Below are 25,863 nucleotides of genomic sequence, written 5' to 3'. Positions count from 1 at the left end.
CATGATATCTGTAATCGCTATCTGTCCTCGATTGATATACGCACTCCCGCGCTGACCGGCTACGCTTCGCCGCGCACATCGACATAGGACGTGGCCTTGCTCGTGCTCGTGTCGCCGTCGCGCTCGGCGTTGTCGGGGCCGCGGTCCTGGTCTCCCTCGAGCTTGACCTTGTCGTTGCGCTCCGTGTCCTTCTCACCCTCCTTGTCCTTGGCCGCCTTTGCCTCGCTCACATCAAGCACGACCCCGCGCGCGACCATACGCGCCAGCGCCATGGCACTCAGCATGGGGCTCACGCCCGACGCCGAGGGGAACAGGCTCGCGTCAGCGGCCCACACCCCCTCGGCGCCGTACACCTTGCCACTCGGGTCCGCAGCGCCGAGCTTGCGCGTCGCGCCGATGCGCACCGAGCCCATCTGGTGCGCCGAGGCGTACGTCTCGGGCGGGGCGAGCGCCTTGGCCCACTTGTCCCAGTCGTCGCCCGTGCGCCAGACGCTGCCGGGGACGACGACCTCGCGCGCGCCCATCGCCTTGAGGATGAGGGCGGCCGCGCCCTTGAGCCACAGCGCCTTGTCGTGCGCGCTCGACGTGTACTTGACCACGCCGTCGGCGCCGACCTTGCCGGGCGCCGAGTCGCGCACGGTCACGACCAGGCCGACCATGTGGCTGTGCTGCAGGACGCGAGCCTTGATGTCCTTGGCCGGCAGGAGGGGGAGCACGACGCTCGGCTGCATGAGCCCGACTTCGACGCGCACGCCGTGTCCCGTGCCGTTGAGCACGGCGAACTCGTTGACCACGGCCGTGAGCACCGTCCCGTCGGTCGGGTAGGTGCGCTCCGGGAACACGCCGAGCACGTAGTTGCTCGGGTGGACGTACAGGCTGCCGAGGTGGGGCGAGCGGATGCCCGAGCGGAGGAGGAGGGCGGGGGTCTGGATCGCGCCCGCGGCGAGGACGACGCGCGGGGCCTTGACCGTGATCTCGCCGCTGAGGGGCGAAGTGATCACCACGCCGGTCGCGCGCCCGTTCTCGAGGAGGATCCGAGTCGCCCTGTATCCCGTCGTGAAGGTGGCGCCGGCGGCCGCCGCGCCCGCGAGCCAGCTCCACACCCCGCCCTTCTTCCCGCCCGAGCGGCACCCGTTCGCGCAGTCGTGCCCGCAGACATGCGCCCCGAAGCCGTTGTTCTGGGGCACGTGGGCGGCGGTGTAGCCGAGCTTCTTGGCGCCGGTAAGCAGCAGCGTGTTGGCGTAGTTGTGCGAGGCGGGGAGCGACACGCCCATGTACGCCGCGACGGCGTCGAGGTCGTCCTGGAACTCGGGGGAGGTGAAATACTCGACGCGGGAGGTGCGCGCCCAGTCCTCGCGGATGATGCGGCTCGGCTCGACCGACGCCGCGAGGTTGACGGTCGTGCCCCCGCCGAACACGCGCCCGGTGAGGAGGAGCAGCTCGCCGCCGGCCGAGGCGCCGAGCCCGGCCGACTCGAGCATGAGCGCGCGCGCCTGCGCGTCAGAGAGCACGTGCCCGTCCGGGGCGAAGTGCCCGCCCTGCTCGACGAGGAGGACCGAGAGCCCGGCCTCGGCCAGCTCCTTGGCCACGACCCCTCCGCCCGCGCCCGAGCCGACGACGATGACGTCGGGCGTGGCGCCCTGCAGCTGCTCCGCTGAGGCAAAGGCGTACGGGAACACCTGGCCCGCGGGCGTCACGGGCGGCGCGTACCCGATCGCAGCGGAGGCCGTGCGCGAGTGGCCGAGGTACTGCGCGACCGCGAGGCGCGTGAGGGAGGTGTGAAGGCGGCGGAGCGTGGCGCAGCGGGCCTTCTCCCAGCTGAGGAAGACGGCCTGGCGCGCCGCGTCGGGGAGCGCGACGAAGGGCGTGGTCGTGCCGTTCATCTGCAGGGCAGAGAGGCCGCCGGCACTAGCGTCAGCGTGGTAGGGCGGAGGACGTACCGCAGGCTGGCGAGCGCCTTCTTGAGCTCGAGGAGCTGGTGGGGCGGGAGCGCCGCGAGCGCGCCGGTCAGCTCGGACACGGGGAGGTCGGACGGCTTCTCGGCCGCGAAGGCCGCGAGCGCGTCGGGCGAGGTGCCGGCGGGGGCGGCGGGGGTGAGGGTCGCCACGTCGACGGGGGCGAGGATCGTGTCGAACACGGTGAGGAGGGTGCCGATGTCCTCTTGCGTGAGGGTGCTGTCGGGCTTGGGGCGGGTGATCGCAAAGGCCGTGCTGCCGATTGCGGCGGCGGCGCCGAGGGCTGCGGCGGCGAGCTTGGGGTCCATGGTGGGGGTGGTGGTTGATGGGCAGGCGGGGGGTCGATGGGCGATGATATAGCTTTGGGTGGGGTGCGATGGGAAGCTCGCTCGCTGTGCCCCGCGGCGGTGTCAGTGCCACGCCCTCTGGGCGCTCGTCGAGTGTGTTGTGAGCGAGGCGTGAGCGAGGCGTGAGTGCGACGACGACGACGATGATGATGATGGCGATGTCACTTGACCATTGGTACAACTAGAATACAACTTGTCATCCCTCTTCTTCTTCCGACGCCCCCTCGTTCGCCCGCTGCTCGTTACTCGTTACCGTCCTCCGTGTACTGTCATTGTCAGCCACGCGCACGCCCCAGCCCCAGCCCCGCGCCCACTCACATGAACCCGACACGCATACTCGTCGCGGCTCGAGTAGAGCCGCTGCGTGCCCCTTTCTTCCAGCCGCGCGCGCGTCCGGTCGACCAGGTAGCGCATATAGAGCTCCCTCAGTCTTTTGCCCCAGCCCTCGTCGTCGCCCTCGTGCGCCCACTTTGTCGCCAGCGTGCACCCCAGCGAGATCTCAATCTCGCCCGACGGCAGCATGACGGCCGCGAGCTCCTCTGCGGCGCCGACAAAGCCCGGCTCGCGCCCAAAGAAGCGCGACAGGCCGACAATCCACTCGGGGACGTGGTAGTACACCACTGCCGAGTGCGGCTGTCGCCTGATCGCTGCGCCGAGGAGCGCGTCGCCGTGCATCGCCGGCGTCTGGTGCGCTGCGCCCGCCGTCGCCTCGCCGCCCGTCGGCGCCATGGCAAAGTACGTGGCGTGGCGGGCGCGGAAGCCCTCGATCTTGAGCGTCCAGTGGTCCATGAAGGCCTTGAGCAGCGCGTCCATCGGTCGTCTCGCGACGACGCTGCTGCTCAGCACGGGGACCCGGCCGTACACAAAGCTCGCGTTGCGCGTGTCGAGCGCCGTGCCGGCCGGCAGCGGGAGGTCGAGCAGCGGCAGCTCGGCGACGCTGGTCTGGTGGTACGCCTTGGCCCGGCGCAGGGGGTAGTCGCGCTCGAGGCGCTGGACCTCGGTGTACGTGTAGGTCGCGGCGAGGAGCATCGTGATGGCGAGGGCGGCGCGGGGCGCGGACAACGGCAGGCGGGGGAGCCGCGGCAGACGGGGCAGGCGCAGGTCGGGCACCTGGAGCGTGAAGAGGAATGTGTCAAAGTGCGAGATGCCGCGGTGGTACGGGCACCCCGTCGAGGTCAAGGCGAGTGAGGTCATGGCGATGTGTGTGAGTGGTGTGTAGGCGGGCCGTAGTTGTTGATGTCGTCGTCTATGACGGGATCATGACGGTGCGGGGTGAGGAGGAGGGGGAGGGGGAGGGGGCGAGGGGTAAAAGTTTGCTGTCGAGTCAGGATATAACTTTTCTGGCGCCAAGCATGCGCCTCGTTAGTCACTGTGAGTAGCTGGCTGTCGTCGCTGTCGTTGTTGTCCCTGCGGGGTGTCATTGTTGACGTCGTTTGAGTTGAGAGACAAGAACATCGGGCGGATGAGGAAGCGAGCGACGCGACAAGTACGTGATAACGGGGAGAGTCGGAGCGCCGTACAGTGACGATTTGGCACCCACTCTACTTGGCATTTGGCATCCACTCTGCCGCCATTTGGTTTCTCGCTCGGCTCTTGAACCTCGTGCACGTGTGAGTCTGCTCCATCTCCTCGACTCGAGCCAGCCAGCATGCAGCATGCCGCGGCCATGACGTCGAAACGGGCCAACACCACCTCGCCTCCGTATCGCTCCGACTGCTGACAATGGCCGTCTACGGCCCAGGCCGACGCCGAGCTCCTACGCCGCCTCGGGCAACTGACTCTGCCTGCATGCTGCGCGAATTAATTGACAGACTGGTACTCACCTCGGCTCCTCCGGCGGGCGGGCCGATGATCCGGACTGCACCAACCCCGCCCCGGGGGGCTCGATCCGAGCACTGCGGGGCGAGGATGGGCTCTTTGCACGACGCTGCATGAGGGAGCACGGCTATCCTCCGCGGGCAGAGTACCAGGCCCCACATGAGAGAGCTCTCCGCGTTGGTGTCGACACAACCGTCTCTAGCCCAGCCTCGCATGCACCTTCAGCTACAAGGTCACAACGCAGGCAAAGCCCACGGCGAAGGAGGCAAGCCACTACCCCCGACTCTTACGCCTGCGGCCTCCTGCCCCTCCGGCAGCGCTCGACTCAGACTCGGAGGAGCTGGCCTGCGGGGCGAGAGGGCGAGAGACGTTCTTGCATGCCCTCGAGCCACTGCACCCATGTCGATCACAGGCATCCGCGTCCAAATATAGCAAGCCACCTTCGCTGCCCACGTCCCGACGCAAGCAAGATACTCACCGCCTTGGCCTGGGCTGACAAGCCGTCACTGACCTCCCGTTCGGTACTAGCGGCGCGGCTCGCACCACACGTCAATGGCACCGAGCCGGTGGCGGCGAGATCTAATGAGATCCACGCCGCTACGCGTCAGTCGGCTTGCTCTCGACCTGGTGGGCCGTGCTGCAAGGCAACGAGGCAACAACACGAAGCTTTAAAGGCATGTGCAGGAGGCGGAACCCCCCTCCCCCCCCAACCAACACCCCGCCATGCCCGCCGAGCACACCACCGACCCCGTGGCCACCGAGCCCGCGCCCACACCCGCGATGAGTACGTCCTCCGCCGGCGGCGCTGACGCCAGACCCGCGCGCGCCCCCGCCCGACTCGGGGCAGACTACGGAGCCCCTGCGCCTCCGCGGCGGGTTCTGGTGCAACAACAATGCGTGCTTCCAGTGCGAGTGCCTCGGGATGCGGTGTGGGATCTAGGCGGGGCGGGGGCGGGGGCGGGCGGCGGCGTACACGACTTGCCGCGCTCTTTTGGTAGTCTCGATGATTGTGCTCTTGGCTGGCTGCTGCTCACCCTTGACCATGGTCGCCACCCGCCCAGCGGGCTGGAGTGTCTGCCTCGGCGGCACCGCTCGCTGCTCGACGCCACGAGCCCTCGACCACTGATGCTGGCCCTGCTCTGTCTCGTTCTGACCGTGCTGTGCCTTTGCTGATCGAACTCTGCTGATCGAACTCTGCTGATCGACAGACTTATGCATCCTCAAGGCAGTGTCCCCCTCTCCCACAGCATGACGAGCAGCCAAGACGCGTCACATTCCTTAAATATACCTCCAGCTGCAGTGGCAGCCCTCGGGAGCCGGGCCACCCCTTGCCCGTTTCGTCCTAGACCGCGTCTGGGCAGCAGCGCCCAGCCGAGCCAAACAAATACGCGCCGCCTCCCCAGATCCAATGTGCCGATGCAAGACAGCCGCGGTCAGTGGCTGCCCTATAAAGAACGCAGCACCCAGCGACCACGTTCGTCACATCCCAACCCGCCATGCCCGCCCACAAGGACACGGAACGCGCTGTCGTCGCCCAGCCCGCCGCCCAGCCGGCCATGAGTGAGTCGCGGCGCTGCCCATCCCGCCAGCCGCGCTGATGCGCCGCGCAGACCCCCGCGCCCCGCCACCCGACTCGGAGCAGGCGCGCGTCCTCCGCCTCCGCGGCGGCTTCTGGTGCAACAACAACGGCTGCTTCCGGTGCGAGTGCTGCGGCATGAGCTGTGGCATCTAGGCGGGCCGGCGCGCACAGCATACACCACCGCGCCTAGCCTCGCACGCCCCGTTCCGCCTTTTGGTAGTCTTGCGATTCGATGGATTTGTCGGCTGCATCCACCGCCGGGTGGACGTCGCGAGCGCTTGCTGGCGGGGTGGGAGGACGCCGGCGCGGCCTCGAGGTGGGGCCAGGAGCGCGAGGCTAGAGGTGCGGGCACTCGGCCAAGCAACACCCGGATGGCTCAGCCAGACCGTACGTCGCTCAGCCGGGCTCCCAAGCTCGAGGTGGGCACCTTCGCTCCTTCTAGAGGGCCATCGCGCGCTGGTACACGCCTCCTTCCACACCCTTGCATCATTGACAAGGCTCACTATCGGCTCGTGGCCACGCCCCATGCCTCGCGGCCACATTCGCCCCCTCAAGACTTCACTCTCCGGTTTACAACCCCAACTGACAACCTCATCCCCACCCCACCCCTCACACCTTGATCTTGACGTCGCGCTCAAGCCCACGGCGCTCCTCATGCGCCTCGCGCACCATGTCGACCGTGCGCGCCATGCCCGCGTTCTCCTGGATCGCGACCTTGGCATTCTCGAAGCGGCTGCCGTCTGCGTCGGGCCCAAACAGAATCGTGAGCAGCAGGCCGCCGCACACGGCGCCGAGGAAGATGGCCTGCACCGTGCCGTAGTCGGGCGCGTCGACGCCGTTGACCGTGATGCGGATCTTGTCGCCGGCCGAGGCCTCGATCTGCGCCGAGGCCGACGACACCATATTGCCCAGCTGGTAGAGGAGGCCGGTGAAGAGGGCGCGGAAGGCGGGCGGTGCGATCTCGGCCAGGAGCAGGCCCGTGATGCCCCAGAGGCCGATGACGCCGGATTGCACCATGCTACGGTGGTTAGGAGGGATCGGGAGGAGACGACTCACCCGGCGCCCACGGCCAGCCCGCCAAAGCTGTTGGGCAGGATCCACAGCGGGATCCAGCCCCCGATCCACACGATGCCCACGATCATGGTCAGCCGCCGCCCGAGGTACTGCGAGATGTACCCGAACACCGGGCCGATCACGAGGCCGATAGTGCTGGGGTCAGCTATGCCCAAGCCTGGGACCCACTTGGCGATGATGGTCGCGCGGCTCGACTGCTTGTTGGTGAGGCCCTTGGACTTGATGAGGAAGGTCGGGAGCAGGTCCTGCGACCCGTGCGAGAGGAAGTTCATGGCCGACATGAAGACGAGCGCCCAGATACACCGGAGCCCTGTGGTCAGCTTTCCTCCCCGGCCCTGGACCCACAGTTGGTCTTGAGCATGCCCCAGATCTCTCGGAAGAAGCGGCGCATAGCCTCCCTCCCGCTCACGCCGTTGGCCTTGGCCTCGCGCCGCGCCTCGATGTACTGCGGCGAGTCGGGGAGCACGGCGCGGAGGATGGCGGCGGCGAGCGAGAAGCCCGCGCCGATAAAGTAGACGGCGCGCCACCCGTACGGCGAGTACTGCACGACCGTGAGGTTGAACACGGCCGCGAGGATGTAGCCGACCGTGTATCCCGCCTGGAGGGGGACGGCGAGGATGCCGCGCAGCTCGAACGGGATGTTCTCAAACGCCCTGGGTGTAAGTGGCGCCCAGGAATCGCACTTACTGTCCCGAGGCTTGGCCCCACACCCCGCCCATCACGATGCCGAAGCACGCGCGCACGCCCAGGAACTGCGCGTACGTGTTTACAAAGCCCGAGGCGAGCTCAAACACGGCGATGAGGAGCATGTTGGCCACGAGCGTCCAGCGGCGGCCGTACCGGTCCGCGAGGATGCCGAAGATGAAGGCGCCTAGCGAGCGGAAGAGCAGGGTGAGGGTGAGCGAGAAGGATATGTCGGCCGTCGACTTGTCAAACTGCACAGCCAGCGCAGACATGGTCACCGAGACGGCAAAGTAGTCGAGGCTAGCGTCAGCTGGCCCCACACAAAACTCACCCATCACACATCCAGCAGAACCAGCCGCAGAAGTACTGCGCCGCGCCCATGGGCGTGAGGCGCGCGAACAGCTTGATCGGATTCTTGGACACGACCTCGCCCTCGACCTGGTTGTTCGGGTTTGGGCGGGGCACCATGGCCGCCACGACGGAGCGCTCGCCACGGTTCGCGTGCCACGTCTCGATTTGCGCGCGGAGGTTGGCCTTGAATGTCGTCGGGGCGGGCCCTGGGACTTCGGCGAGCGAGGCGTCGGCCGGGGCCGCCTTCTCGAGGGATGGGCGCGGGTGGGACATGGCGGGCTTGAGTGCAGTTGCTGCCTCGCTGGGCCGCTGCCGCCTTATATCCCGAAGCTCGAAGCTCCGCCTCGCGATATCGCCAGTAGCGTCGGGTATGTTCACCTCGCGTCCCGGAGGCCTTCAGCCCGCCGGGGATCAAGGCCACCGGGGGTGGATGGGGTACATGTGTTGATGTGTTTCGCTGGGCGGCTTGGGCCGACTCCGCGCCCACAGCCGCTCGGCGACGCGGCTCGGCGTATCTAGCCGCCCCCTTGGCATGCACACCCGCATCAGCCGCGCAGCAGGGCGCGGCTACGGAGTACCGGGGGCCTGCAGAGCGGCTACGACCCGCTGGGGGCGGCGAGTGGCGACGGCGCACACCGAGATAACCTTACGCGTCGGCTATGTGACGGTGCCCCACTGCCACACCCTGGTCCCCAGTGTCGGCCAGCGACTCTGCTCTGTGGCCCCGAGCGATGATAACCGCCCATGCATAACCGTCGGGTAGATTATCACGATAGGTATTGTCCTCCACTGTGATCAACATGTGCGGTCTGCTGGGCAGAGCTCTTGGCGTGTGGCTGGGAGGTCGCATCAGCGAGGACGAGAACACGCCTTGTGACTGGACTGCAAGACGCAGTGACTGCCCCATCAACCCATGCCATCATCCGCAATGGTGCTGCTGGCGCGTGGATATCAGACTTCGTGTGCGTCCTTCTGCTGTTGTGCTTCATGGATAGGGTGAACCTTGGAGAGAGATTCGCCAACTTGACAGAACGGCCGCAACATACGGTACTGGCCATGATGGCGACGAAGTTGGTCATCACAGGGTGATCTTGAGAGGAGGGGTCAACCTACACAGACACACTCAAGCTGACAGGCCACGTCCCATGGTACCCTCTCACCGGCTATGAGGCTGTGTGGAAGCTCGATGCCGGGTCGGGGGTGGCCTGCAGGAGCACAATTCCCCGGCCTCGAGCACCGGCACTCAGCAGCTGGATTCCCGTTCCAGCTAAGCGCTCGGCATTGCACCCGGCATCGCGCTCGGCGTCTTTGTTGCGAGGGAAATTCAGTTACAGACACGAGCGAGCTACTGGACACGAGAAAATAGTGACTTCTCGATATTTGTGGAGCCATCCATCGGATTCATCCTCTCCCCGTCACATTCGTGTCTGCCGCCAGGCCCCGGAGATGTTGTTCGCTCCGGTCCCGTCTTAGCTCCACACTGCCTGGGAAACGGATCATCTCTCAGCACGATCAGCACAACGTAACCCAAAGACGCCTCCAGTCTAGACAACGTCGTAAGTCTGTTCCTGCATTCAGCAGTCGAACTTCTTGGAGTGGGAAGCTGGCGTCGTGGTGACGGGAACTCCGCCTGTAGCCGTTGACATGTGATGCTGCTGCAATGAACGCCGCTCCTGTTAGCATGGTCTCAACACGTCAATCAGCTCCACAGTTTTCGGCTTCGTCTAGACCCTTTGGTTTGGCCGTGTGTCGACGACGAAGATCACGTAGGGCACTGGCTGCGCGTGAGTACTCCCAGCGGCGTCGCATAAAGCTCGGAGCAAGCTAATTCCCTCGTCGCTCAGAGTTGGCTGCCGCGGACGAGATCGACGCGAGTAACGTAGCCGGGAGGCACGAATCCGACGGATGAAGGTCGGCACAGTTGCGCCGACTGGCAACATCACGTGCGGCTTTCGGCCTCACGGGGGTCCACGGGGGTCACTCATGTGATTGATGAATAGGGCTGTGGCATTGGCTGGGGGGGTCAAGTTAAGTCGACTCACCTCATGGTGTCGAGGAAAGGGAGGGGGGTCGGGGATGGAAGGATGGGGTCGGGTCTCTTCCCCCCCGCGTTGGAAAGTTCTATCCCAACCACGGGCCCCCCTGTACCACTACTCTTGTCTTGGCCTTGCGCAGACAGACCAACCTCATGCCCGAGCACTAGCCTGCCATCTTGCACATGTGAGCCAACTGTGAGGGAGCAGTCTGGATGGGGTAGATGTGGCGAGGGCGATGTTGCAACGTCGAGATCAGTTGCTTGCTCCCCACAGATCTGGTCTGCACTTCGAGGATTGCAAGCCGCGAGCAAGGTTCCACAATCCGAGCTCCAATCCGACTATCGCTCGGCGATTGGACAATGACGCGCTGGCCCCCAATGGCAGCATCGGACCTGGGGGTGTGCACCAGGACATAACAGCCGAGTCTAAGGTGTGTTCGGTGTGTGGTGCGCATCGCTCACAGTTTGCTGCAACGAGCAACGTCACGACCGACCGCTCCACGGGGCCGGCCGACAGCGGCGGCAGTGCGGGTGCCAGGAAGCGGAGGACACGACCCAGCAGCGACGACAGCGCGGGTTCTCCGACATGGAGGACAGCACCCGTGTCCTCCCGCACAGCTGGTGTATCTGACGCTCCTTGTCTCAAACCTATGTCATGACCCGATATTGTCCTGAGTCTGTCCACCAGCCCCTGGTCGCGCAGGCTGGTGGGCTATCGCCATCTGACAGGTCTCGTCGGCCACTTCGAATCTCGTCATAGCCGCCAGATGGGGCAAGGGATGGGCGTGCATGCACGCGAGACCTGGCAGGGGAATGCATCTCGGACACTTGCCTGCATCGCATGCCCGAGCGATACCGGCATGCATATGGGATGGAAGGCATGCTGGGCGTGTAGAACAGGCACGGGTCCGACTGACAATCCTTCGGCCTCATCTGGCAGTCGATGGACGGGCCGGCGTTCCAGCCATCCGCGCCCCCTCTGGCATGAGCGAGATCCATACGTTGGGCTTGCTGCCGAGGTCCCTGAGCGGTGAACCAGTTTCATACTGGCAGTTCCTTGTCGTCGAGCGGGGGACATTGCATTGCGCGGTATAGGCACACCGAGGCTGGCTTGAAACAGACTTGCTGGGCTCGGCTAGCTCCTCGACACCTGGTGTAACTGCAACTGATAACAACTCTGAACCTAGCGATGGACGCCGCGGAAGTGGCGGGTGGCTCATCCTATAGAACACTGGGTAAGATCGCCGCAGGAACATTAGGATGCGGGACGCATGCCTGCTTTCGGGTTGGGTTCATGTCTTGTTTGTGCGGGCCAGGGCAAGAATGTGGCGAGGACGATGGCGCGTATGATTCTGTGCTTGCGAGTGCGCACAGCGTGACTACTTTCGGCGCAGACACCAGCCCCATCAGCCGGTCCAAATGCATATATAAGGCGAGCCCACCCCCTCGCTCTTGTTCTTCAGTTCGGGTCTTTCTTTCTTTTCTTTCTTCAGTGCAAGGCAATTGTCGACAGTTCGTGGCGAACAACTGTCAACTCCACGACCCCCCTCTACTCCCCTACTTTATCCAAGTCACTCGCTACTCGCCATGCGCCTCACCATCGTCGCTCTCTTCTCGGTGCTGGCGGCCAGCGCCTACGGTGCCAACATTGACACGGCCGCGCTCAACGCGGCCATCAAGAACCCCCAGGGCGCGGCCGACATCATCGGCACCATCGTCACCCACCTCGAGGAGACGGCCGCCAACCCCAAGCGCGCCAACGAGGCCTGGGCCGTCTACGACTCCCAGTTCCTCCCCGAGCTCAAGGAGCTCCAGGGCAAGCCCAAGAAGGCCCAGTCGACCCTCGACAAGCTCTCCAAGGAGGCCGCCGCCGCCCAGAACCAGAAGGGCAAGCGCGACAACGCCAAGGTCGACGTCCCCGCCCTCAAGCAGGCCGTCGCTACCCCCGAGGGCGCCGTCGGCGTCATCAACTCGGTCATCGCCGGCATCCAGTCGTCGTCGGTCGTCGTCCGCCGTGACGAGCAGGCCGCCGCCTGGGCCGCCTACGACCAGAAGTTCCTTCCCGAGCTTGCCAACCTCCAGGGCAACCCCAAGAAGGCCAAGTCGACCCTTGACAAGCTCGTCAAGGAGTTCGAGGCTTCCAAGTGAGCCATCGAGTAGTATAGTGACACGGATCACCTCGGACCCGTCTCGACACAAAGCCCTGTCTGCGATCTAGCCTAGCCGGCTACCCGTTTACCCTCCGGCTTGGTGACGTCGCATGCGGTTCTGCGTTGAGGGATAGGACTAGGTGTGTAGTGTTGGAGTAACCACAGTCTGAACTTGTTGGACAATTGCCGCGCACAGGATATGCACCTTTTTACTTTTTTTTTTATATACCATTCGCGCTTCGGCGTCGCTGCAGTTGCAAACCGCGGGGGTGACTTCGGAGATGGTGGGCTACATTAACCTTGCGGGGTGGCGAAGAACAAGCGTCGTCCGCACTCCCTGCATACGAAGCACAACTGCAGACTCCACTGATTGAATGCATTTACGATTCCTTCTTGCTCAGACCCAACCCACTGTACAACCTCCACCGCACACCCCTTCCCAACCCAGATAACCGCTCAGCGGTGCTCGACGTGCACATCGACATCCTTGACGTCCTTGACATCCTCGGGGTTCTCGTCGTCGACAGTGTTCTGGGGTGGACGCTTCTGGAAGCCGTAGTATCCTGGGCCCTCGAACACGGATGAGATCTCCTCGAGCGGCAGGGGCCCGTTCGGTCCGCGCGTCTCGATGACGAAGAAGTAGCAGTAGATCAAGGCAAAGCCCAAGAAGCAGCAGAACACGATGTAGTACTTCCAGCCGAGGGCATCGAGGGCGATGGGGTTGACATACTGGTTGAAGACGAGGGCAGCCGAGATGGTGAGCGACATGACCATGAGACCCTTGGAGCGGATGCGGTACTGTGGGGTCAGCCGACGCCGGCAATGTAGCAGTCTACTCACAGGAAGGATCTCGACCGTGTACGAGATCAGGAGCGGGGTCAAGGCAATGCAGTAGGATGCAAAGAAGGTGAAGATGAAGACGATGACCGCGTAACCCGCGCCCTTGTTGGCCCGGATCGCGACACAGTTGTTGCTCTTGCCATTGTTGGCGGCAATACACTCGGGGTCGAACACTGAGCTCTTGGCGTACGTGGCCGAGCAGATGGTCCAGGCCACAAACGAGACAAGCATACCCGTCATGGAGGCGAGGAAGAGGAAGCGGCGGCCGACCTTGTCGACCACGAGCGCACCGAGGATCGCCCACCCATAGTTCCAGATCTGAAGAATACCGTTGATGAGGGTCTGGTGGGCCTGCGAGGTGATGCCGACACCCCTGAGCAGAAGGGTGAGGTAGTAGCTGATGAGGCCGTTGCCGACCCACTGCGAGAAGAAGCCCAGGCCAATGATGATGCGCATGCGGCGCAGGTTGGCCTTCTCGGTGAAGAGCGACTTCCACGACGTCGAGTGCTTGGCCTCGTTGTCGACGCGGATCGTCTCCTTGATCTCGTTGTACTCGAACTGGATGAGCGGGTCGTTCGAGTCGCCGCCGCAGTGGAACTTGGTCAAGAAGGCGATCGCCTCGTCGTCGCGGCCGCGGGCGACCAGCCAACGCGGCGATTCGGGGATGAGCCAGATGAGGCCGAGCTGGAGCACGGCAGGCAAGCCCTGGTTCATGTCAGCGCCGTCCTCCCACTACCTGGGACACGTACCTGAAGAAGAGACGGGATGCGCCAGCTCCAAGTGTTGTTGATCCTAAAGGTTCCGTACGTCGTCCAGGCGGCGAGGATCGCGCCGAGGAACCAGCACGAGTTGTATCTTTTTCCGGTCAGATATGGACACGGGGCAGGGGAGAGGGGACCTACAGGGACGTGATGGGGCCGCGGTGGGTCGGGAACGCAAGCTCCGTGATGAGCACTGGGGCAGCAATGTTGGCAAAGCTGAGACCGAAGCCGATGAGGCCGCGGGCCGCGATGAACATGCCGACGTTCTTTGCGGCCGTCTGAATGATGGTGGCCACGATCATGATCGAGCAGGCGAGGATAAGGGCGTTGCGGCGGCCCAACAGGTCCGAGACGTAGGGGGCGAAGGGCAGACCAACAATGTTGCCAATGTTCTGGATCGCGTTGAAGACCTGCGCGACGTTAGCTCTGGACATGCTGGAGTGGGGATCCACTCACGCCAAACAGAGTGGGCTTCTCCTCTGGGTGGTTGAAATACTCCTTCCAGTTGTCGAGAGCTCTGGGCAACGTCAGCGCGTGTTCCACAGCTGCTCGACTCACTGAAGGCCGTTCATCATCGAGCCGTCGTACCCGTTGGTCATGGAGGCGATGAGGACGAGGAACTAGGCGCCGTCAGCACATGGCACGGGCACAGCACCAACTCACAATAAGAAGATTCAGGTGCAGCAGGCTGCCCTTGTACCAGCGTGTGTCGCGGCCGCCAATGACGGTCATGAGCTGGGTCGACACGCCCGCCGAGGTAGCTCCACCGGGGACGCCCATTTTATCGATTAGAGTGCTGTAGCGCCGAGGACGCGGGGTATAGAATGCGAGTGCGGGGGGAGGGTGGGCGCTCAGTGTGTCGGTGTCGTCGCGGGTGGCGATGTGACTCCTTCTCCACGCTGCTCCAGCTCGTATATGTAGACATTGTTATCGACCGGCCAAGTTCCCCGCAAACCCCATCCTGGCCCCAGTGAAAGATTGTCGTCGCGCGCAGTCGGGCCCGAGATCTGTCCAAACGCCGTATCTGTTTAACGCCGTATCTTGTCGCGTCGGCCAAGGTAGAGAGGAGGGAGAGGTGAGAGGACGGTGGGCGGTGATGAAGACCTTGGCGGCGGGGGTAAGCGGGGCCTGGCCAGCTCGCCGGCCCTGCCGCCCGGCGTCCGACTTCGGACCGCCGGCTCAGCTCGTCCGGGGTCCTCGTGGAGGCCCGCCCTACGTTTCCAATCACTTCTGGCCGGGTCGGAGTCAGTCGAGATACGGCGTTGACATCGCTTATGTCGTGTGGGCTGTCGGGACATCGCCGATTCCCCACGGCGACCCCATGGGCATGGCGCCGACTCCGTCGAGGCTCGGCGCCGCGTGGCGATGGAGGACGAAGTGACGTGAAGATAGTTACAGGTGAGTCTGGCGACACGTACGTTTTGGGTGAGCGAGGATGGAGAGAACACAATCGTGGGCTCTTTGGTAGCCGACTCGATACTGTGCGGCGTCTTGGAGCCCATGTGATGGAGCTGCGACGGACTCCGAGTGCCGAGCCGCCAGCCAAGTCAGTAGGCCCTGTTACCCGAAACCCGAGCTCGACAAGTCCACCTCCCCGGAACTGCTCACACTGCATCGCAGTCAAGTCCATGCCGCCGGTACGGCGTTGTCGAACACCTACGTGGCCCGGCGGCACGTCGACTGCCGCCGGCAGGCACACCCAGCCGCCGGTGAAGTCCATGGGCTCCATGTGGACGCTCCGTTACCTCTGGGGCGGCCCCGCCGTCGGCAGTTACACGGCCCCGCCTTCGGCAGTGCTACTTCGCTGCGCGTGCTCAACGCCTCATATTCCCGGAACGGCGTAGGGGTCATGTGATGGCGGCGCTGGAGTTATCGCCGTGTCGAGGCCGTACTCCGACGTCTCATCGCCGTGCGACCGGCGCTTCAACCGCTTAGTCGCTGACGCGAACGGCTTTGAGCCCGGTCGCGGCCGTGCCGGCTGCTCGGACACCTCGCCGACAGCGGCTACTTGTACGACCACACGGCGTTAGCTCCATGGTCGCCTGGGGGAGTCGCCGGCTTGAGTCTTGGCTCGTCGCTGGAGTTCGGGACGCCGCGTCTTAAAGAGGAGCGCAGCGACATGAGACAATGTACAGCATCCCCAACACACCACCATGACCATTGACAACAAGCCCGAGACCCTCATCACGCAGGACGAGTCGCTGCGCGGAGTCCTCCCCAAGGACTTCTGGTACGCCGCCGCCACGGCCGCGTACCAGATCGAGGGCGCGATCGACGAGGACGGCAAGGGCGTCGGCATCTGGGACGAGCTCATGAACAAGCCCCAGTTCGACGCGACCGGCAACGGCAACATTGCGTGCGACTCGTACCACCTGTGGAAGGAGGACATTGCGCTCATCAAGTCGTACGGCATGAACAGCTACCGCTTCAGTGTTTCGTGGAGCCGCGTCAAGCCCAAGGGTGGGTTAGTTGGCGGGGGACGGTGCTGACGGAAGGTGGCGCCGACGACGAGGTCAACGAGAAGGGCATCGAGTACTACAACAACCTGATCAACGGGCTGCTTGCCGAGGGCATCACGCCTTGGATCACCATCTTCCACTGGGACACGCCGGCCGAGCTCGACCACCGGTACGAGGGCTTTGCGGACACGGAGCAGATTGTGCGCGACTTTACGTCGTACGCCAAGCTCCTGTTCGAGCGCTTCGGCGACCGTGTCAAGAACTGGATCACCTACAACGAGGTGAGCTCATGTCCTGCTTCGTGGAATTAGCTCACACCCCAGCCCCTCGTGTACACGGGCTACAACGCCCAGTTCTTCAAGCGCGACGTGTGGACCGACGCCCTCCAGGCCAAGTACACGCGCTCAGCGATCCTGTGCCACGCCCACGCAGTCAACCTGTACCACAAGCAGTTCGCCCCTACGCAGGGTGGCCAGATCGGCATCGTGCTCAACATTGACTGGGTTACGCCCATTGACGACTCGCACGAGGCGCGTGCCGCGGCCCAGGCCTCCAACGACTTCATGCTTGGCCAGTACGCCGACCCGATCTGTGAGTGGAGACCCGACCACTCTGCATATGCTGACGCCCCAGACCTCGGCTTCATCCCCCAGACGCTGATCGACCGCTTCGGTGCCGAGCACATGTACTTCACGCCCGAGGAGTGGAAGGTCATCAACGAGGCCGGCTCCGACTTCTTCGGCCTGAACCACTACTCGACCGCGTATGCAACGGGCAAGTGGCTCAAGCCCGAGGAGGCGACCGTGCTGCAGCGTGCCGAGGGCCTGCAGGAGCGCGTCAAGGAGGACCGCAACGGCAAGGTCATCGGCAACAGGGGCCAGTATGGCCACCCCTACGACGTGCCTTGGGGATTCCGCGAGCTCCTTCGCCACATCCACGCGCGCTACCTCCGCCGCTCCGGCCTCAGGCTGTACATCACTGAGAATGGCTTCGCCGCCGACCAGGAGTTCAAGATGACGCGCGAGGAGGCGTGCCACGGCGCCGCCAACCTCCAGCAGCAGACGTACTACACCAACTACATCCGCGAGGTCGCGCAGGCAGTTCGTGACGACGGCATCGACATTGGCGGGTACATGTGCTGGTCGCTGCTAGAGTGAGTGGAGGCGCTTGTGCATATGGACGGCCGGGCTGACCCCACAGCAACTGCGAGTGGACCACCGGCATGGTTCCCCGCTTCGGACTCACGGCTGTCGACTTTGAGAGCCCCAAGCGCACCCGTTACCCCAAGGACACTGTGTGGATGCTCCGCCGCGTCATGGACCACCTCATCAAGCAGTAGACTAGTGTGCAAACAGGAGAGCGAAAGACATGCATAGCAGAATAGAGACCTAGGTGGACAACTGTTGCATTTGTTCGTTGATTCATATTACTCTACTCTCGTACACTGAACATCACTCCCAACATTAAATGAGATACCTGAAGTGTCGGTTCTGTATATTGTCAGCACTCTCGTACCCCCTTCACCAGCAACGCTACTGACCTCCATGTCCGTCATGTCTGTCTCTCCCGCCACGCGGTTCAGGTGCTCTCTCTCCTCCACCGACAAACCCGAGGCCGCAAACTCGGCCTCACGCTTCTTGTTCTCCCAGGCGTAGTACCACCACCAGGCGATAGTGAGGAAGACACAGAGGAACATGCAGGCGGCCGCGATGGAGAGGCCGACGACGTACTTGGGGGCTTGAGAGGCTGGTGGGTCAGTCTGGCCCTCAGCCGCATCGAAGCAACTCACGACGGATGATCTGCGTCCCGACAATGTTTCCCGCACAGTAGCTGATCAAGTTGCTCGCTCCGAAGAAACTTTTCTTTGTTCGCCCGGCGACATTGTAGCTCATCATCGGCCAGTAGAGGATGAACGCAGACACCGAGAAGAGCAGGTTCATGTTGTAGACGCCCCACCTGCTCCACCTGTCTGCGTCGGAGGCGATACCCACGTAGAGGAGTGAGATGGTGGTCAGGATGTTGAAGAGGATGGCGAGGGGGAAGCGCGTTTTCGGCCATTTGTAGATCAGCAAGCCAGAGACGATCACGCAGACGAATGTGATTGCGTAACACGGCAGGCTGAAGAGGATGGAATCCAGGTTATTGAACCCCATGTCGACCCAGATGATGTTGTTGAAAGTTGTCGCCGAGCCGTTTCTACTTGTAAGCTTCTACTCCGCCAAGGCCACTCACGGGATGTCGCCAAAGAAGTTGATAGCAACTGCAAGCCAGTACTGCGGATCCTTGAGACACTCGCGCACCTGCTTCCACTTCCACGGGTGCTTCTCGCCGCCACCGGTCGCATTGGAAACAATGCGGGCCTTGGCCATGCGCTTCTCGCGGGCCGAGAGCCACCAGACCTCGTCTGGCGTTCCGCCGAAGATGGCGAAGATGATGCCGAGGCCAACAGTGATGGCGCCGAGGAAGAGGCAGATGACACGCCAGGCGGCCAAGCCACCACGGGTCTGCGCGTCGAGCGCAATGTAGTAGATACTCACTCCGAACACCATGGCGAAGAAGGTGTCTGGGCAAGGGGGGGCGAGGTTAGCGCGGGCACGATTTGCCGGGACGGCGTCCTTGCACTTACTCATGGAGTAGTACATCGTCTGCCTCTGGGTCTGCTCAGATCGCAGATACCAGGAAGAAGTGTAGATGGCGAAGCCCGGTGTGACCACACTTTCGAACCAGCCGAGGACGACACGAACGACGGCAAGCCCAGCGTACGAGTGGCATGCTCCTTGCAGCATGACCATGGCGCCCCAGATGATGCAGCAGGCGGCTAAGCCTCGGCCGAGTGGGACCCGTTGGAGCGCCCACTGCATCGGGTACTGGGCCACTGCATAGGACATGTCTGTGCGTTGGTCGCAAAAGTGAGTGTAAGTGTCGTGAGAGTGAAGAGCCCGGTGTTAGTGAATGGCGAGCGATGGCCACAGACGACCCACAGAAGAAGGCAGCGAGGTTGCCAAACTGCCCATCCTTCAAGCCTGTGTCCTCAGGAAGTCCAAAGATGGCTCCGGCGGAGAGCGAGGTTTCTGGAGTCAGCCGAGCTTGATGCTTTACGCACTATCCGAGTATTGGATGCCATAGATGCACATGAGCATGGGCTGGGATCAGCTCCAACGAGTTGGGCAGACCCACCATGATGATCCAGTCGACCTTGCGCATCAGCCGCTTGTACTCCTCCGGCCTGGCGTCAGATCGCCCCACTGCAGGGGACATACGTGAACTCGTGCTCGGCAGCAACAAGGTCCTCAGCGTCATCAATCTCATCACCGGGGACCACCGAGACGGGGACAACCTTGGCGAGGTGGTTGTTCTTCTCATCCTTTCCGGTCGGCGTGCCGAGAGGTCTGCTCTGGAGATCGTGGTACTCCTTCTCCACCGGCGTGGTCGTGGACACGGGCTTGATGTCGTCGTCTCCAGACATGGCGAGGTCGAGGCTCTAAACGCGTCTCGGAAGGAAAGCTAGCGCCAAAAGCACGTTAGGTGGCTGCTAACCCCTCACGGATGGTGCTTAAGAGACATCGGCATGGACGTGTGTTTGCGCACGATCTGGAATGGAGCGGAGTCCGCCGCCGAACGATGTCAGCTGTCCGCCGAAGACAAGGAGCGGGATTCGGCAGAGTGGAGCAGTTTGGCATGCGGCCTGTCATTTACCGCGGCAGATAGGCTCTCTCCGCGATGCCTGGGCCTCCGATGTCCCTACTCTGCAGGCGGAAACGATGCACATCAGCAGACAGGCTTCGGGATGAGGGGCGATGGAGTCGGCTATGAACACGGTTCTCGGCGCTTAATCGTCACCTGCCAGGCGTCGGGCCGCCACCGACAAGCGCCCAAGGCGGGCCGCCCCCAGGTTTCCCCACATCTCCCAACTCCACCATCCCTCGGCTTGGTGTTCCATACCTCGGTCGCCCCACGCATCACCAACCTCCTAGCCATGGCTCAAAAGGGACCATGGCGGGGGCTCTGGCTGACCTTCGCCGTCTTGCTTGTCGGCTTGGTACTCCATCGAAACGCCAGCATGGGGGACAGCGCCGCAAAACCCCACGATCACACCGAGTGTCGGCACGCAAAGTTTACGACCATCGAGTCGAAGACCGACTCGTGCCCGAAGCAGCCGGAACCGCTGAGCCATGGTCCGGACTGGGTAGGTAGCGGTGCTGGTTAAGTGGGTGCTGATGCGTGTCCCAGAACCCGGCAGATAGCGACGCGGATCGACAGCAGGCGTATGAGCGGCTCGCTGGGGCGGTCCGCATTGTGAGTGCTGGTTCGTTAGCTTCCTCGCCGGCTCATGCTTGTCCCAGCGCACAGAGACATTCGAAAACATGCCAAAAGACGCGTCCGACCCGCAGTTTGATCCATTCTATGACTTCGAGGCATATCTGAAAGCGACATTTCCCGCAGTGTGAGTCGGAGACGCTGCGCGGCGCTCACCCCGACAAGCCATGCAAAGCTCAAGCTCGAGCATGTGAATGTCCATGGACTCCTGTACACCTGGCAAGGTAGCAAGGCGGACCTGAAGCCCATCGTAAGTGCCGGATGTGGGGCCAGAGCTCACTCCGCAGGTCCTCATGGCCCACCAGGATGTGGTGCCCGTGAACCCCGCTACCGAGAGCCAGTGGGATCACCCGCCGTACTCGGCACACCTTGACGCCGACGGCTGGATTTGGGGGCGCGGCACGACGGACATGAAGTCCACATTGGTCGGCATTCTCGCTGCGGCCGAGAGGCTCGTGGCCGAGGGCTTCCAGCCAGAGCGGTAGGAGTGTGGGCGCGGGTCGCAGCTAACCGCAGAACTGTTCTCTTCTCGTTCGGGTTCGACGAGGAAGTCGAGGGCGAGCGCGGTGGCAAAGAGCTCGCGGCAGTAATCCTGGAGCGGTACGGCCCCGGTGGCATCAGCCTCATCATCGACGAGGGGTTCACTGGCGTAGGCACCGACTTTGGCCAAGAGTTTGCCCGCGTCGGCCTGACTGAGAAGGGGTACTTTACCGTCCGCATGAGCGTCGCCACGCCAGGAGGACACAGCTCCAAGCCGCCCGCACATACGGCCATCGGAATCACCGGCCAGCTCTTCGCTGCAATGGAGGCCGCGCCTGGCCCCGCACGGCTGGACGCGAGCAGTCCATTCTTCGCCTACCTCGAGTGCGCGGCGCAGTACGGTGACATGGACGAGCGCATGGTGAAGAAGCTGCACTGTCCTGATTGCTTGCCATCCCTTGGCGAAGAGCTCGCCAGCGACCCGGATATGGCTGTGTTCCTCCGGACTACCCAGGTAAGCGTGTGTGACGGCACTGGCTGACGGTTCAGGCCATCACAGTGGTCAACGGGGGTATCAAGGAGAACGCCCTGCCAGAGACTGTCACCAGCCTTACGAACTACCGCACCGTCTTCTTCGAGACGACGCAGGTGGTGCTCGACCGACTGGTGGCCGCCATCAGGCCAGTCGCTACCGCCCACAACCTCACACTCGACGCGTTCGGCACCCATCCAGACGTGGAGCAGAATGTCATCCGACTCGAGACGGTGGGCCCAGTGTGCGAGCCAGCCCCCACCACGCCCCACACGGGCCCCGCCTTCGAGCTCGTTGCAGGCACGCTGAGGCATCTATTCCCCAAGTCGGTTGTCGTGCCATCCGCCATGACGGCCTTGACGGACACGGTTTGTGAGTGTCTTGGATGGGCCAAAGCAACGCGAACTCACGCTCCAGGGTACCATGAGTGTTCACCCCACGTCTACCGGTTTACACCGGCATACTTTGAGCACCTTATCGGATTCCACACGGTCAATGAGCGGATCCACATCGACGCGCATCTGTCCACCATCCGGTTCTTCTACAAGCTTATGAGGAATAGTGTGGGCTGGACGACTGAGGGCGAGTGACGAGGGCAATCAGAACCAAACAACTTGCATTGGGGGGTCATAGTGAGACAAACGAGGTTGCGATGGGCGGTACTGGGTGCATACTGGGTGTCTCATGTATTCAATAGTCTGGGTTTATGAAGGTAGGTGAGGTGTCCGCCAGTTGCTGCAGTTTGGCCGAGAGTGCACCTGACCGGCCACCGCGAACATGGCCCGTCAACATGAAGGCGTGCAAGCCACTTCTTGCACTCCCCTCGATCCTACCTTGCTTGACGAGAAAGCATACCCCGCCCCCGCCTCGACAGTAAACTTGGCCAGATCAACATGGTAACCGCAATGTCATACTGCGTAATGCAACGACCCGTCAAGCAAGCGCAGGTGACGAGGCTTCCGTCGACCGCTTTAAGGTTAGGGTGCATCGCATGGCCTGGTTGCCGTTACCGGTCACGACCCCGCATTGTCAACAACCTAGCAGGCACGCCAATGCCCGCGAGGCCATCAGTCCCAGATGTCGACTCATCTTGCTGTCCATCTCACCTCCTCTGGGCACCAGCACGACAGCTGGAGTATCCAGGATGGCCTAACCCTCCCCGCTTGCTCGTGAGTAGCGGGTCGCCGCAGCCAGGCTAACAGCCCCAGCTCCGAACGCGCCGCCAACCATGTCCGAGTCGGGCGTCGAGGCCGAGCCCTACTTCGAGCTCTACGGCTCACGGGGCATCATCGACGTGCAAGGGCGCACGGCCCAGTTCTCGCTGCCCCCGCCAATCCGGTTCAGCGACTGCCGTATGACGTACAACCAAGTGGCCGAGTTCAAGGAGCTGCTGGGCGTCGCGCCGGCGGCGGCGCGGTCGCGTGTCCCCCTCCTACGCTTGTCCACAGCGGCGGCGGACACGCCGCCGCCCCCTCCCTCGAAGGAGCTGAACGGCATCAACGAGGCGGCGCTGAACGGCGCGCTGCAGCGCCCCCCGGCCCGCAGAGGCAACTCGGCACCGACGCCAGGCCCCAACCCCAAGCCCGTGTGCCCCAACCTCCGCGACTTGACGCCCCGCCTCGTCTGCCGGCCCTGGTTTAGACAGGTGATGGAGCACTACCTCCAGGTTACGATGGTGTCGGTCGTCTCGTGGCGGCCCGACGAGCTCGCGCCAAAGCCTGTGGCGTGGGACTATGATGGCGAGGTGGGTCTCGCGCCGGACAATGGGACAATCTGACACCCCCCAGCCGGTGTTGCACGCCCCGCCGCCCTCGATGCGGACGAGTATATCTCCCACCGTGCGGCCGACCCCGCGGGCGACGAACAGCACCTTCACGATTCCGCGCGCGTCTGCCTCTAGCGACCCAGCGACGATTACCACTGACCCGGCGACGATTACCACCGACCCGGCGACGACGATGCTCGCACCAGCCCAGCGCCCAGGTGTAGGCAGGTCGCAGTCGCAGCCTGTGCCGTGCACTGGCGCAGCAAGTGCGCCAACGATACTGGCGCAACCTCGACCGCGGCAGGCAACGTTCGTGCCGCCGACACCTGCGCCCGCTCACTTGGAGCCACCGCCGGGCGACCACCTGCCGCGGCTGACGCGCACCCCGAGCCCCATCACCCCGGGCCCTACGGACCACAGCGCCACCAGCGCCGCTACGACGCCTGACGCGCCGGTTTCACCGCAGCAGCTGCCGCCGCCTCGACCCGCGGCGCCGATCGACCGCGGCGACATGCTCTACGTCGAGTCGTCGCGCTCCTACTCGCGCGTCAACTTTGCGCGACACATCGACATGCGGACGGCCGTCCGCCGCCCAAAGATCACGGCGCTGACGGCCACCTTTCTGACCATGCACCTCCGCGACGACCTGGACGCCGCGCTCACCGTGTTCATGTTCGCGCCGTCGCTCGTCGCGTCGGACATCCGCAGGGCCAAGCTGTCCAAGGTCGTGGGGTACACGCGCACAAAGTCGCTCCTCGAGGCGCTCCTGTCCCGCATGCATGAGCGCAAGGCATACACGACCGACGATGAGTGCCTCGGCGCCGCATGTAACCTGCTCGTGGCGTACCTCGCGCGCGACGACACGGCGACGACCAAGCTGCTCAACTTTCGCCCGTCCGACTCCGAGTCGCCGGCCAAGATCCACCACCGTCTCAAGACGCTCTTCCGCTTCGTGCCAAACATGTACCGCGAAGACCTGCAGCTGTACGGCGTGCGCGTTGGCCTGGTGTATGGTGCGCTCGCCATCTTCATGAACGAGAAGGAGGTCCGGCTCGAGCGCCAGAATCGCATGCTCGCTGCCGGCCTGGGCGCGGCCACGGCCATCGTCTCGGCCGCCGCCGACTCGGTGCCCAGCCCCGCTGCGCTCGCCGGCTCGACCATCAAGCTGTCGGTCAAGGTGGCCCAGGACGAGATGACCGACTTCATGGCCCGCGAGCAGAAGAAGCTCGCGCAGATCGTCGCCGTCGTCGCCCACAAGTTCAACGTCCAGGTCCTCAGAGCCGCGCAGATGGGCCGCCTGGCGAGCCTGCGGGCCCCGATCCAGCCCACCGCGGCCGACCTGGACAAGTTTCAGCGTATCGCTAGCACCGTGCTCCAGATGGTCGTCTTCGAGGCTGGCATCGCCTTACAGATTGACGAGGTCAAGGCGGGTGTACCCCCCGTGCCAGACGCCGCGGCCAAACCCCAGGATGCACAGAGCGACGCCGCGACGGGCGGGTACAACGCTTCTCCGCCTGCGCGAGCGAGGACGTCACCTACCCGTGTCCTCGCCGCGGCTCAGGCCCAGCAAGGCCATGGCCCAGCGTACCCCGTCCTCGCCGTCCTCCCCGACTCGATCAGCAACCCGCCAACAGTTCGGGGACGATCGCCCGAGTCCAGCAAGGGCGTGCCACCTCCGTCGCCCGTTAAGCCCGCACCAGGCGGTCCCCTGGCCCAGTCCTCGACCGAGGCACACTTTGTCGCCCACGCGACCTTCGGGCGCTCCGAAAACATCACCAACGTGAGCGACAAGCTCAAGGGGCAGCTGCAGGCCAGCCGCAGAGCACAGGCTCTCGCCGCCGCGTCGCAGAGAAAACCCCTGCCGCCTGCTCCGCCCATACTCCCCGACCCGGTGGGTAGGCGGCACAGCGAGACGGCCAAGCCGTACGCCCCGGACCCCAGCCCGAACCCACGACGCATCCGGCCCTCCCGGAGCTTCACGGGCGCAAGTGCTACAGAGCCCCCGACTGCCGCTTCCTCCGACGCGTCCCAGCCTCCGGGCGGCAGCGCGCCGAGCGGCGGCTCAGACGGCCTGACAAGCCCTGGCCTGCAGCCGCACCCCGGCGTCGTCGACCCCGAGGATACGCACTGGCTGGCGTACGCGGGCCTGCTGCCCGACGACGGCGAGCATCAGTGGTGGGCCGCGCACGACGCGCACATCCGTGCCGTGGTCGCCGAGGCGGTCGAGGACGCGTTCGTGCGCCTCGCTGCGCCGCAGCCCGCGTCGTCGTGGTCCGCTGAGACGCACGCCGCCATGGTGGCGCAGCAGCACCCCCAAGCGAGGCAGCCACCGCCCCCGCACCCTGCGTCCTCTACCGGTGCGTTCGAGCCCCTCCTCAGCCCCGTCGCCGAGGCCATGAGCCGCGGGCCGTCTGGTACGGGCACGGATGTCGCTCTGCCGCCTACTGTCGAAAGCGACACCTCTCCGTCGGGGACGTACGTGACATTACCCCCGTCGCCTTCAGAAGAGCTGCAGGAGAATATCGTTACCGACTCTGCCAGCTGGCAGGCCAGCGGCCGAGCTCGCAACCTCCACCGCCGGACTCGGAGCATGGAGCAAGGGACCGCGCCCAGCACTGCTACCGCCCCTGCGTCTCCTCTCGGGAAGACGACCACCTCCAGCCTGCCGAGTGTTGTCGGTCCCCAACATTAGTTCCAGCCCGACATCTTGAATCGC

The 25,863-nt window shown here is 64.0% G+C and overlaps 9 protein-coding genes across 9 annotated transcripts; 4 read left to right on the top strand and 5 right to left on the bottom strand.

Annotated features, from left to right (window-relative positions):
* Nucleotides 1-59: 59 nt before the first annotated feature.
* On the bottom strand, nucleotides 60-2,263 carry Q8F55_004515 (uncharacterized protein; the record flags this gene model as incomplete). Its single annotated transcript, XM_069353028.1, has 2 exons — nucleotides 60-1,908; nucleotides 1,941-2,263. 2 exons carry the CDS (start codon nucleotides 2,261-2,263, stop codon nucleotides 60-62), a joined length of 2,172 nt encoding a protein of 723 aa, XP_069210446.1.
* Nucleotides 2,264-2,544: 281 nt separating this feature from the next.
* Nucleotides 2,545-3,496, bottom strand: Q8F55_004514 (uncharacterized protein; the record flags this gene model as incomplete). Its single annotated transcript, XM_069353027.1, has 2 exons — nucleotides 2,545-2,568; nucleotides 2,621-3,496. 2 exons carry the CDS (start codon nucleotides 3,494-3,496, stop codon nucleotides 2,545-2,547), a joined length of 900 nt encoding a protein of 299 aa, XP_069210445.1.
* A 2,120-nt stretch (nucleotides 3,497-5,616) lies between these two features.
* On the top strand, nucleotides 5,617-5,852 carry Q8F55_004513 (uncharacterized protein; the record flags this gene model as incomplete). The annotated part of the gene is made up of 2 exons (XM_069353026.1): nucleotides 5,617-5,680; nucleotides 5,731-5,852. The coding sequence occupies 2 exons, from the start codon at nucleotides 5,617-5,619 to the stop codon at nucleotides 5,850-5,852; spliced, it is 186 nt and encodes a 61-aa protein (XP_069210444.1).
* A 456-nt stretch (nucleotides 5,853-6,308) lies between these two features.
* Nucleotides 6,309-8,081, bottom strand: Q8F55_004512 (uncharacterized protein; the record flags this gene model as incomplete). The annotated part of the gene is made up of 6 exons (XM_069353025.1): nucleotides 6,309-6,717; nucleotides 6,756-6,908; nucleotides 6,942-7,083; nucleotides 7,119-7,426; nucleotides 7,461-7,757; nucleotides 7,789-8,081. 6 exons carry the CDS (start codon nucleotides 8,079-8,081, stop codon nucleotides 6,309-6,311), a joined length of 1,602 nt encoding a protein of 533 aa, XP_069210443.1.
* A 3,349-nt stretch (nucleotides 8,082-11,430) lies between these two features.
* On the top strand, nucleotides 11,431-11,991 carry Q8F55_004511 (uncharacterized protein; the record flags this gene model as incomplete). Its single annotated transcript, XM_069353024.1, has 1 exon — nucleotides 11,431-11,991. The coding sequence occupies one exon, from the start codon at nucleotides 11,431-11,433 to the stop codon at nucleotides 11,989-11,991; it is 561 nt and encodes a 186-aa protein (XP_069210442.1).
* A 458-nt stretch (nucleotides 11,992-12,449) lies between these two features.
* Q8F55_004510 (uncharacterized protein) lies at nucleotides 12,450-14,374 on the bottom strand (the record flags this gene model as incomplete). The annotated part of the gene is made up of 7 exons (XM_069353023.1): nucleotides 12,450-12,791; nucleotides 12,834-13,538; nucleotides 13,583-13,688; nucleotides 13,736-14,004; nucleotides 14,051-14,111; nucleotides 14,153-14,214; nucleotides 14,258-14,374. The coding sequence occupies 7 exons, from the start codon at nucleotides 14,372-14,374 to the stop codon at nucleotides 12,450-12,452; spliced, it is 1,662 nt and encodes a 553-aa protein (XP_069210441.1).
* Nucleotides 14,375-15,747: 1,373 nt separating this feature from the next.
* Q8F55_004509 (uncharacterized protein) lies at nucleotides 15,748-17,392 on the top strand (the record flags this gene model as incomplete). The annotated part of the gene is made up of 5 exons (XM_069353022.1): nucleotides 15,748-16,054; nucleotides 16,090-16,334; nucleotides 16,377-16,644; nucleotides 16,687-17,206; nucleotides 17,254-17,392. 5 exons carry the CDS (start codon nucleotides 15,748-15,750, stop codon nucleotides 17,390-17,392), a joined length of 1,479 nt encoding a protein of 492 aa, XP_069210440.1.
* A 124-nt stretch (nucleotides 17,393-17,516) lies between these two features.
* Q8F55_004508 (uncharacterized protein) lies at nucleotides 17,517-19,519 on the bottom strand (the record flags this gene model as incomplete). The annotated part of the gene is made up of 9 exons (XM_069353021.1): nucleotides 17,517-17,543; nucleotides 17,594-17,799; nucleotides 17,843-18,249; nucleotides 18,286-18,616; nucleotides 18,680-18,928; nucleotides 19,035-19,124; nucleotides 19,157-19,196; nucleotides 19,231-19,279; nucleotides 19,314-19,519. 9 exons carry the CDS (start codon nucleotides 19,517-19,519, stop codon nucleotides 17,517-17,519), a joined length of 1,605 nt encoding a protein of 534 aa, XP_069210439.1.
* Nucleotides 19,520-20,113: 594 nt separating this feature from the next.
* Q8F55_004507 (uncharacterized protein) lies at nucleotides 20,114-25,839 on the top strand (the record flags this gene model as incomplete). The annotated part of the gene is made up of 10 exons (XM_069353020.1): nucleotides 20,114-20,239; nucleotides 20,284-20,349; nucleotides 20,397-20,497; nucleotides 20,536-20,620; nucleotides 20,658-20,851; nucleotides 20,887-21,364; nucleotides 21,400-21,754; nucleotides 21,800-21,943; nucleotides 22,591-23,126; nucleotides 23,170-25,839. The coding sequence occupies 10 exons, from the start codon at nucleotides 20,114-20,116 to the stop codon at nucleotides 25,837-25,839; spliced, it is 4,755 nt and encodes a 1,584-aa protein (XP_069210438.1).
* Nucleotides 25,840-25,863: the final 24 nt, after the last annotated feature.

The sequence above is a fragment of the Vanrija albida genome, assembly GCF_041260175.1.
Source record: "Vanrija albida strain AlHP1 chromosome Unknown contig_3, whole genome shotgun sequence".
NCBI classification, from domain to species: Eukaryota; Fungi; Basidiomycota; class Tremellomycetes; order Trichosporonales; family Trichosporonaceae; genus Vanrija; species Vanrija albida.
This window is presented reverse-complemented; position numbering and strand designations above follow the sequence as displayed.